An 11,009-nucleotide genomic window follows, 5' to 3' on the forward strand; every position below is an offset into this window, starting at 1 on the left:
TGCCCATGTGGGAACATGAGAGAGTAGTTCATGCAAGGTCCGTGTCCGTCCCCGATGGGGCTGAAAACATTCGCCCCATTGTAGAGGATGGAGGCTGTGCATCGAGTGTTGTTGCACGGTCCGCAAGTCTCTCCTCTTGCTTATCGTGGGGGTCAAACGGAGTACTCACAACCGAGGGACAAACCCTGGAGTTGTGCAGGCCGCTTTCGTAGTTGTGTTGTATGTATATACATGAAAAGGGAGGGTCAATCCATATGCTCAAATGCTTTAATTTCACGCTATCAACGTCTAAGCTGCCGTGGCAGAACTTGTCTTCTTCTTCTTTTTTTTCTTCTTTTGCCATCTGACAAAATCATATGATGGCATCTTCCTCTCTTCTTTTGATTTAATAGCCTTGCCTTCCCTTACTTTTTTCGTTTGTTCAATCATAATTCCGTCGCGTTGCACCAGCCACAAAGCTAGAGCGCGGTCACACCACACCTTTGCGCACAGCCCCGTCGAAAAGCGCGCACATTCAGGTCCGTTTTCGGCACACCGTTTACATACGGTCAACGGGGGTGATGCCCAGCAGAGTCAGACCGTTCCTCAGGACCTGCCTAGCGGCGACGTACAGCGCCATGCGGGCCTTCTTCACCGACTCCTCAGAACCGACGACCTGGAGGTGGTCATAGGACGAGCTGACGGCGTGCGTCATCTTGAACAGATACGTCAGGACGGTGGCGGGCTCCTGCTTCTTCAGCGTGTCGTTGAAGACGTCGGGCCACTGGGCAATCAGCCTGAGCACGTCGTGGGCGTGCTTCTCCTTCAGCAGCGACAGGTCCGCCGAGACGAGGTCCTCCTCCTTGATGTCCGCCTTGCGGACGATGCTGCACAGCCGGGCGTGGGCGTACTCGAGGTAAGGGCCGGTGTCGCCCTCGAACGACGTCATGCGGGAGAGGTCGAAGTCGTAGTTGTTGATGCGCTTGCCCTTCATGTCCTGGACCATGACGGCGGCAATGCCGAGGATGTCGGCCGTCTTGGCCGGGTCCGCGACCTGCTCGTACTTGGCCTGGTTGCTCTTCATGACATCGTGCATCTGCTCGCCGACGATGTTCAGAACCTCGTCGAGCGCCTTGGCAGTACCCAGACGAGTCGACATCTTGTTGACCATACCGAAGTTGATGTGCTGGCACTTTTCGGCAATGTCCTTGCGGCCCATCAGCTCAATGATCTTGAAAAGCTGGGCAAGGTGCAGGTCCTGCTGCGTTGCGACAACGTAAATCATCTTGTCGAAGTTGTACGTGTTGTAACGCTCCACGGCAGCGCCGATATCACGGGTCAGGTAGAGCGAGGTGCCGTCCTTCTTTTGGACCAGAGCCTTGCCCAGCTTCTTGCTGTGCTTGGTCAGGTCGACGAGGACGGCGCCCTCGGAATTCTCAGACGTGCCCGACTCCTGAAGCTGCTTGGCAGCATTCTCCATGCTCTCGTTCTTGACCTGAGACTCGCCCGAGTACACGTCGTAGTGCACGTTCAGGCGAGCATACGACTTCTCGAGGGCCTCAATGGAGACGTCACGGCACCACTTCCAGAACTCCATGGGCTCCTTCTCGCCGGCCTCCATGCGCTTGAAGTAGTCACGAGCCTGCTGGCTGACACTCTTCTTGACGAGCTCGTCCAGCTCGGGCTGCGCCTTGGCGGCCTCGTCCTCCTTGCCCTCCTTCTTCAGCGCCGCAATGGCGTCCGTCTTCTGCTTGATCTGCTCATCCTCCTCCTTCTGGATCTTGGTCATCTGCTGGTACACCTCGACCAGGTGCTTGATGGGGTCCGCCTTGAGCTTCGCCTCGTCGCCGAACTTGCCGTAGCCGACGGCCAGGATGCCGTATTGCCTGCCCCAGTCGCCCAGGTAGTTCATGCGGATGACCTCCCATCCCGCACCCTCGTACAGCTTGGCGAGGAAACCGCCAATGATTGTGCTGCGGAGATGGGCGTAGCCGAAGGGCTTCGCGATGTTGGGCGAGGAGAACTCGATGATGATCTTCTTGCGGCCCTTTGAAGGGTCCGACTCGTCCTTCAGGCCAAAGACAGGGTTGAGACCGTAGGTGCTGCCATTCTTGAGGATGGAGGGGATGACGAGGTTGCTGAGGGGCGCTGGTTTGAAGAAGAATTGGAGGAAGGTACCGAGGGCGGTAGGCGGCTCGACGAGCGGCGATTCGGGGAACTGAGCGCGGGTGAGATCAACGTCGGGTTGGCGGGCGAGTGATGCGGTGCCATGGGCTTACCTTCTCAGCGAGTTCCTTGGCGAGCTCGTCGGGCTTCTTGCCCTTGAGCCTCAGGGCGGGGACGGCAAGAGTCAAGTCACCCTTCTCGAGCGACTGGGTCCATTGGAGGGTAGGGTATATGATCTTGGGGTCGACGCCGCTGGACTGCGCGAGCAGGTTGGTGATGTGAGAGCGGTAGATGTCGAAAGGATTCAGCTCCGGGTGGGTGTTCGGTGCCTTGGGCACGTCGGAGAGGCCGAAATTCTTCAAGGTCGCAGCGACGTCGTCGACAGATGGGGCCATGGTGAAGGTGCGGCGTACGGGGCGGTCCAGCAGGTGCGGCAAGGAATGGCGGAGCTGAAGCTTCGGAGCGAGCAGGGCGAAGGCGCGGCACAGCGGTCGGGCAGGCTTGGGGTATAGGGCACGGAGACTGGAGTCCAAAGGCCTGCGCAGAAGATGGCGTTGGGCTTGCATACAGGCTCGTAGAATTCCAAGTGGGGTCGCCGCAATTCAGTCATCGATGGCAGCCCGCGCCAAAATTTCTTCTCATGACTCAGGAATCCGAACCCCACCAGCCACGCGCCGTGCACCACGCCTCGCGCATCCGCGCCCATCACCCCGGCGATCCATCAATGGCGTTCAGCTCCGTCGCAAGAGTGCTGCATACCGAGGTGGGGGAATGTTGGTTGCCAGGCACCTGCCAGTGCTCGGAGAAGGATCAATAGTGTCAGTGGCACTGCAGTCAGCGCACATGTCTGCTCTCCGAGAGCTTTAGCTGAAGCGCGCGGAACAGCTGAGCCGACTTTGCTGTTCTTTGTTCGCACGCCCCGTTCACTAAGCAGTTTGCGCTGCTCATGTACCTAGCGCGCGCGCCTAAGGGTCTTTGCGGGGCTGCGCTGTACAATAGCATTGTATGTACATAGACCTAGCGCGCGGTACGGTCTGCTGTGCCAGCTGCGCACGGCTACGGGCGTGATCAGCTACTGCTGCGCCTGTTCGTGGAGTCATTCTGCTAGATCGTCTGCACACACACCGCTCGGTGATGGCAAAGAAGGATGACAGCCTGTGGCTGCACTCAGCCCCGCGGCACAGGCCCCAACCGCCCCCACCAGTGGAGCAGCAGCAAGCCTCAGGGCCAAGGCACATTTGGCGCCTACCCTCGTGCCCACATACAAAAAGGTATCTGCGGTAGTCACGGCTCTGTTGTATCACCATATAACCTCGTCACTCACACATTTCCTCAACCCAACTCACCCATTCCCGCCCCCAAACCACAGCCCAATCATGGCCGCAAACCCCGCCACCACCAACACCACCGCCTCCACCGCGGGGCGCAACGCCAAAATCTACCTGGCCCCCAACTACCCGCCCAAGCTCGAAGGGCGCTCCATCTTCCTCGCGGGCAGCATCGAGATGGGCAAGGCCGAGGACTGGCAGACGGTCGTGACGGACCGGATCGCGCACCTGCCCATCACCATCCTCAACCCGCGGCGGCCCGACTGGGACAACGACTGGAAGCAGAGCAAGGACGACCCGCGCTTCCGCGAGCAGGTCGAGTGGGAGCTGGACATGCAGGAGCGCTGCGACGTCGTCGCCATGCACTTCCACCCGGACACAAAGGCCCCCATCTCGCTGCTCGAGCTCGGCCTCTTCGCGTCGAGCGGCAAGATGGTCGTCTGCTGCCCCGACGGCTTCTACCGCAAGGGCAACGTCGAGCTCGTCTGCGAGCGTGCCGGCGTCCCGCTGTTCAACACCCTGGAAGAGTGGGTCGAGGAGGTCCTCAAGAAGCTGAAGGCTTGATCGGGGCCCCCACCAACACAACCACCACCCCCACTACCGCCACGACCCCGGGAGGCGCGAAAAAAAAAAGCGCCCGGTGCTTGGAGAAGCATGGAGTTGTGGGCTTTTTCCTGATTCAGCGTTGAAGCGACGGCGTGCAGACGCATATCCTTTGTACATTATCTCTCATCTGCCGTCTGTCTGTCTTTTCCCATTTCAACTCACGAAATCATGCCTTTTTTCTTAGAGATATCCTCGGTATCTGAGGGGAGGGTTTCGGGACGAGCTTACATACAACTACCTTGTCCAACTTCACGCCCTTTCAGTTTCCTGTCTTGAAATCGGAACAAATGTGCCCTCCACGGCTATCGATCATCAGGCCGAGCCATGCAAGAATAATGCATGCTCTCCGAAGGCCTGAGTGTAGCTGCGCGATTGGGCTCCCACCTCCCAAGGATCAAGCAAGGGTAATCCTCCAAGAATCTCACCTGCTTAATTGCAGGGCTGTCTTATCTCGTATCACCGTTTGCTCCGAATCCGCCCGCGGAGCACCTTCTTTCCCCTTGCATCATTCGCATTGAACGCCGGCCCCAGGGAGCTGGACTCCGCAGCCGTGTGACGCAAATGCAAAACCAGCCAGTCGCCAGAGGAACAACAACAAACACTTCGACGAGGCATCGAGTTTACGGTGGCGGTAGCGAGGATTTGATGCCATTTTATCCATTATTACAGCTGCCCATTTTGAAGGTGCCCTCGCTTCATTGCTGCCCAATCATCCTCTAAACCCGCCTGGATCGATCCCGTTCCGTTGCGTCAAAAGATCCCGAATGCGCCCTTGCCTCATGCACGCCGGTGCCAGACGCCTCGCCCTCTTCCCGAACGGACTGCCAGCCATGTTTTGCCCTTAGTTTGGATACGAGAACGACTTTTGACACCAAGATTGCGAACACCCATTCGACGTCATTGAAAGGGAACGTCAAGAATTTTGCCATATGAGAAAAACCATGTAATGATTTAAAGTAAGGCACCAAGCCATATAGTCTTTGAAAGAGCCTTCCCCAAACAAGAATGCTAAACAACGTCCACCCGCTGATTTTGCGTTCCAGTACAATGCGATCTCTTGAACGCACTGAAGGACTAATGCGACGGAGGGGTATGAAGAGAATTTGTAGGAGTTATAGGAGGAGATTGAGGGGAATTTGAGGAATGAGCACTCGCGCCAACTTGCTACCTGTGGATAACGAAAGATGAGAAGTTGCGTAATCCAGATGCGTACTGGGAGAGTAAACGCGGAGGCTACGACAAGAAAAAGAGAAAACAAGTGCCAAGCCAAACATCGTAGTATCAATACTACCTTGAAAGTGCTTCTTGTGAGAGCACATACAGCTAACAGGAGCTCCCATCTGGGATTTTGTGGTCGTAAATGTCGTTCGTAGCATCATAGTCGTAAGCGGCCATAATTCGTAATCTCCCCATGTTGTCCTCCCTGGGTAAACAGAAAATAGAGAGGCAACTTTTCCCCTTTTGGTCCTCTTGCAAGAGCTGTCTTTTTTTTGCCACCCGGATTTTGGTCGGCTCCAATCGCCGTTTTCCATTACCAACGAATAGAGACAAGACTTTGAAAGGAACAAATATACCACCCGAAGACTAGGTTCATTGCTGATCAAGTCAAAGGACATGAGATAAGGAGAAAAGGTCGGGGGAAAAAAACGGAAGAAACGCGAAGGGGATATCAAATAGCCAACCATGTCCAATCCTGGATCCATCAGAATAAATGCAAAAGAAAACCGAGATTGAGTTTGACACCTTCAGTTCACGGTACGAGTGCCGCTATGAGGCGTTTAGAATCTCCGTTCGGGTCGGTAATATTGTCGGGGATCGTTGGCATAGTGAACTCTCCTTTGTTGTCTCATCGGGCGTTCAGGCTCGGGAGCGGGCTCATAGCCACCGCGAATACTACTACCACGCGGGAGAGCACTCTCACGATCGCTTCGAGACCGGCTGCTGCTGGTGTTGGTAGTCACACGGCTGCCCTCCCCGAGATATTTCTTCTCCCTGCCTTTGGTCTCGGAGATGATGATCTGTTGTTTGCCATCTTCGCCAGTGGTAACCCTGAAAACCTTGTGGCCCATGTCGCCTTCGACGAACATGTCATCACCCTCCATTCTGATGACCATGTTACCGTCTTTGACGGTCTTGCGCGTTGAGGTGCTGCGAGCTCCATCACTAATGCGGCTGGCGCCGTCATAGCTGTGCTGCGAGTGGCTGCTGGCTCGAGGGCGAGTAGCGTTGCTAGAAGCGCGGCCGCGAGCAGCGTTGGTGCGAAGACTATCAGCGACAGCGCCAGAGTTGCCGTTCATGCTGTTCAAGTAGGCTTCCACCTTGTTGACTTCGCTGTGCAGCTTGTCCTTCCTTCTATCGTCGGCGCTAGCGTCGCGGCGGAGAGTGTCGTCATACTCGAGGTGAGCCACGTCCCTGTTGTATACCGTGTTGATTCTAGTCCTTTCACGTTCTGAATCTCTGGGTCGGTCGGACCTGGAAGGTTGGATCGTGACACGGTCTCCTCTCGATACTGAAGGGTAATAGGAATTGCGATTGGAGCCAGCGACGGAAGAACGTCTGTGAGGCAGTTGAAGCGAGTGAGTCATTTCGACTAGATCGTCTTCGTAGTTGTCCACTCTGTCGTAGTAGCCAACGGATAACGGCCTGGCACGGGGAACGTTACTAGTCGTTTGCGACCGCAGGCTTGGTCGCCGTCGTGGAGGCTCGACGGTTGGACGAGGCGGTGGCCCCATGATACTCCTGCTATGATCGGCTGGAGCATGGCGGTAGTGGCCACTTTCATCCTCATCCTCATCCGAGCGGTCATCGGAAGGCGCTGGTTGGTACGGAAGAGGTTGCGCTACAAGAGGTCCGTAGCGGGGGTTTGGCAAGTTTTGTGGGGACGGCCGAGGAGGATATCCCTCACTCGCTCTGCTTAATATGGGAGGACGGCTTTCATAAGAAGCGCTAAGGGGAGAAGAAGGGACTGCGCCGTAATACCCTGCATGAGATGCTGCGCCCATCATGGCAGCATACTGAGGATTCCACATTGTAGGCGGCGGTCCGTGGTTCATCTGGGGATAGTTGTGGCGGTCTGAGAGACTAGATCCGCTGTAGTAGCTGAGTGGCCTCTGGTGAGAGTAAATTTGTGACCTCGTTGTTGATCCTGCGATTTGGGTTTCAACGAACGGGTGATTGTAGCCAATTGGAGGCCTGCCTGGAGATGGAGGCACGCGGGGTGACCGAGGGGTGTACGAGGAGTAATTGTCTTCCATTCCAGTCTTCAATGGCGGTGGCTTTATTCTCAACCTGCCCAGGCACCGGTCACAGTTGGGATCCTCACACTCTGGGCCGACGCTGTCGCGACGTGGGCGGGTGACGGATGGAGCTCTGGTCCTTGTGGAAGACTGGCGCACCACCACCGGCTTCCTCTCCTTCTGTGTCTTGGATGTCTTGGAAGGCTTGGGGCTCTCGCGAGCATGACTCTTCTTCTTGGAGCTCTCGGACAGTCTGGGGCGCGCATGGGCAGTGGGTGGAGCCGGGGCCTCTGGAGCGGCAGGTGGGGCGTCAGTCTTCACGGGCGAGCGTCTTCTACTATTCGAGCTTTTGGCGGAATCAGCGCTGCTACCCGTGGCGGCGGTGCGGCTCGAATACCCTGAATCACTTGTGAGGTCGTTCGGCCGGGCGGCGCCATGGGTCCTACGCAGCTCGTTCTGCGAGGAGCGCTTGGCGGAGACATTGGACTGGGGCTGCGACTTGGGCTCGGCGAAGCCCTCGTCGGAAGACTCGTCGGTCTCGCAGGTGGGTTGGAACATCCGCGGAGGCATGGTGGCGGTGGAGGAGGGCAACAGGGCAACAGAGTGGATCGGCGGGTTTCGGTTCGGGTAATCGATAGCGGCGGCAATCAGCGAGGGCGGACGGGCGACAACACCAAGCGCAGTCGCTTCGGCGGGGTGCGCGCGCACTGGGTCGTGGATGGTGCTCAGCAGTCGGACAATGCGCGCGGAAGCATGGCGAGGGAGATCAGCCGGGCAGAGAGGGAGAGGCCGGAGGCGGGGTGGTGCGAGGAAGCATAAATTTAACAGCCGACGGGAGCACCAAGGGCCGTTGGGCCGCCTGAGGAGCAGGTTGGGCAGGTAGGGCTGCGGCAACCCGGGCAGATTAACAAGCACCGCAAGCAACAGAGGCAAAAAGCGCGCAGCGACGGGCGCGGGGCAGAGCGGGAGCTGGGGAGCGGCGAGGAAAAGAGTCGAGGGAGCAGGCGAACGGGCGGCCAGGGTAGTTATTAGTCGGCGGGCGACTCGTCCAGATCGCAGCCTGCGGAGGCAGCAGCAGCAGCGGGAGAATCTCAGCAGTCGCACAACCCTCGCCCACATTGGCCCGACGACGGCCAAGCCAGCAATCACGTTTCACGCCTTCGCCCGAGTGCCTGTGTGGCGGCGCGCCTTCCACACCTGCCACCACCCACTGCCGCGCCCGGACGCGCCCCAGACGCGACCATCCACCCATCATCCAGCACTTCTCCCCCAAGCGCACGGCGCAAAGCGCGCTCCTGATCTTCACGCGCCCACGCACGCACGCACGCACGCACGCACGCACGCCCGCACGCCGGCACAACGTGTTTGCAGTGCTGGGTCTGCGGACCACCGTCGCGGACCGCCGTCACGGGCCTCGCTCTGATGCCGCGCCCCGGAATTCCAGAGCGTTGGCTGCCGTCGCTCCACGCCCCCAATCCACCGTCGGCCGGTGAACAGGCGGCCAATGCGTGGCCCACGATCTGCTCACCTAACGTCAACCTCATGCGCCCCGACTGAACAGCCCGTCTGCTCCGCCGCCGCCCGCTCCGGCCCTGTTGGTAGTCAGCGGCACGATGCCGGCCTTGACGTCGACCTCCTCTCCGAGCAGCGTGCGCTGTGCTGCCGCGACCACAATCCCGACCGCCTCGCCCGCGCCCTTCGATAGGCTGGACCGCCTGCACCTTTGCTCGGCACCCCCGGATCGCCCTGGCCCTGCTGCTGCGGTGGCGTCAACCGAGCACACATGATCTTGTCTCTGGTCCCGTACTTGCGGCTCCAACGCACGACCGCCAACGCATCAGTGCCCGGTTTCTCCCTGCGCAAACATGTCCAGCCGCGTCAATCACCGTCAATCAGTGTGCATCAGGAACACGCGAGAGTACCTGCCACTGCCATCCCTGGAGTACCCAGGTACCTGGCTTGTCCGCTTGCGGTCTAAAGCACCGCTGAACCACTACGGCCGCCTCCGGTCAGTCTCAAGCCTTCCGAGAGCTAGCCACGTTGGAGCACATGTCGCACTTCCCCACATGCCAACTAAGCTGCTGGAGGGATCGTGGAAATTGCGACCACCTGCCCACTGGTGCATCTATTTCCGAACTGTGGGGAGCCCAGCCAGGCCAAATGCCTAGACTGCTTCGGCCGCCTCCGCCTCCACCTGCACCCTGCTTGTCCAGTGTATTCCGCGCGTAAAGCACACTCGACACAGCTCTGCCGGTCCAATTGGACCTCTCGTCAATCGCCAGCTACGTGGGTTTAGGCCACATCCGAAACGAGTCACGCCCGGTCTGCTGGGCCAGCCGTTGCTTGAGCATCTTGTTACGGCCTGAGACTCTCGCCACTCAGCCGATGTAATCATCGGCTAAGTGAGCTCTACAGTATTACAAGAGACGCTGAACATGCCGGTCTTTGCTTTCTTGGAGTCCAGATATGGCCCATTTCCATTGCCGTTTGGTTCGCTATAAACATTACGGGCGTATGTTCGGCTCAAACTCCGCACTACTCCCTATTATCCCGGCCGAAAGCATCATGGCTGCAATGTATACACGTGAGCGTGCAGGACAATGGACCATGATAACCGTCTAAACAGCCGAGTGTTACAATACTGGACAGTATGGCGGCTCTGAATCGCCAGCTTCTGGCTTCCTCCGCATATTCCGCGACGCTTCTAGAGATGCCTAGAACATTTTATGCACACCAGCCACTTGATGCAAGGCGAGCGTGCATAACTCGCATCCGTCTCTTCTGGCAGGGGCCCGTTGCGGCACGGATCAGATGACCGGTGCAACGATGACGAATGAGGAGCACTCACGACGCTCGGGTGCAGCTGTCTGAATCGATTCGGAAGACGGAGCCCGTCCCGGCAGCTGTGGCGACTGACGGCAATGGAGGGCCAGACCGGAGGCTTCGTCATACAGCCGGACAGCTTCGACGAGAGTGGCTCCATAAAGGCGGTCACAGTCAGCAGTCGCCTTGTATTCAGTCGCCAGTCTTCCCGACAGGCTGAAGTCCAATCCCAACCGGCGGCTCGCGCCCCATGCATTCGAACTGGGGATCGTTATCACGATGTGGCTGCTTTCAGCAGTTCATGCAGCGGCACTAATACTTGCCCACGTTGGCCAGTGACGGGCTAGCCGCATTGTACGTGATCCTGCGGAGGCCGGCCCTTAGCAACATTGGCCTCCAACCAGCTATCGACCACCCGAATACCCGAAACAGCCTTTGACAAACTTTGCAACGAGTGGCAGAGCCTGCGTCGATAGCCTCGGCGGCAGTATCCCAGAGATCCACTCGCTTGAGTAACAAAAGTCTCCGGTGCATATATTGCCTCCGATGTTGTAACGGTGAAGAAAGCAGCCCGCATACCTTCCACGCGGAGCTCTTCCCGATCCCGACGCCGCCCGGATCCCGCTCTTCTGACCGCCCTAGTCGTCTTTCACTATCACGTTATCAGCGTGCTTCGCAGCTGACGGTCACAGCAGCACGCGCATCAGCAGCAGCTGTGGACACTCTGCTAGCCTGCAGGCATCCGTGCTCGGCCCTGCGGTACCACGGCCAAGCCGTGAGAAGTCCGGGGCAGCAGGTGCAGGGCAGCAACAGGAGCACCGACACGACTTCTCAAAGCAGACCGAGGGCAAATGTCGAGCTGCCCCCCCCC

General features: G+C 58.3%; 3 protein-coding genes across 3 annotated transcripts; 1 reads left to right on the top strand and 2 right to left on the bottom strand.

Moving 5' to 3' along the window:
- Positions 1-538: 538 nt before the first annotated feature.
- On the bottom strand, positions 539-2,540 carry BKCO1_4900077 (arginyl-trna synthetase; the record flags this gene model as incomplete). Its single annotated transcript, XM_020276594.1, has 2 exons — positions 539-2,197; positions 2,259-2,540. The coding sequence occupies 2 exons, from the start codon at positions 2,538-2,540 to the stop codon at positions 539-541; spliced, it is 1,941 nt and encodes a 646-aa protein (XP_020127643.1).
- A 981-nt stretch (positions 2,541-3,521) lies between these two features.
- On the top strand, positions 3,522-4,037 carry BKCO1_4900078 (uncharacterized protein; the record flags this gene model as incomplete). Its single annotated transcript, XM_020276595.1, has 1 exon — positions 3,522-4,037. One exon carries the CDS (start codon positions 3,522-3,524, stop codon positions 4,035-4,037), a length of 516 nt encoding a protein of 171 aa, XP_020127650.1.
- Positions 4,038-5,857: 1,820 nt separating this feature from the next.
- Positions 5,858-7,885, bottom strand: BKCO1_4900079 (uncharacterized protein; the record flags this gene model as incomplete). The annotated part of the gene is made up of 1 exon (XM_020276596.1): positions 5,858-7,885. One exon carries the CDS (start codon positions 7,883-7,885, stop codon positions 5,858-5,860), a length of 2,028 nt encoding a protein of 675 aa, XP_020127649.1.
- Positions 7,886-11,009: the final 3,124 nt, after the last annotated feature.

The sequence above is a fragment of the Diplodia corticola genome, assembly GCF_001883845.1.
Source record: "Diplodia corticola strain CBS 112549 chromosome Unknown scaffold49, whole genome shotgun sequence".
Taxonomy (NCBI): Eukaryota; Fungi; Ascomycota; class Dothideomycetes; order Botryosphaeriales; family Botryosphaeriaceae; genus Diplodia; species Diplodia corticola.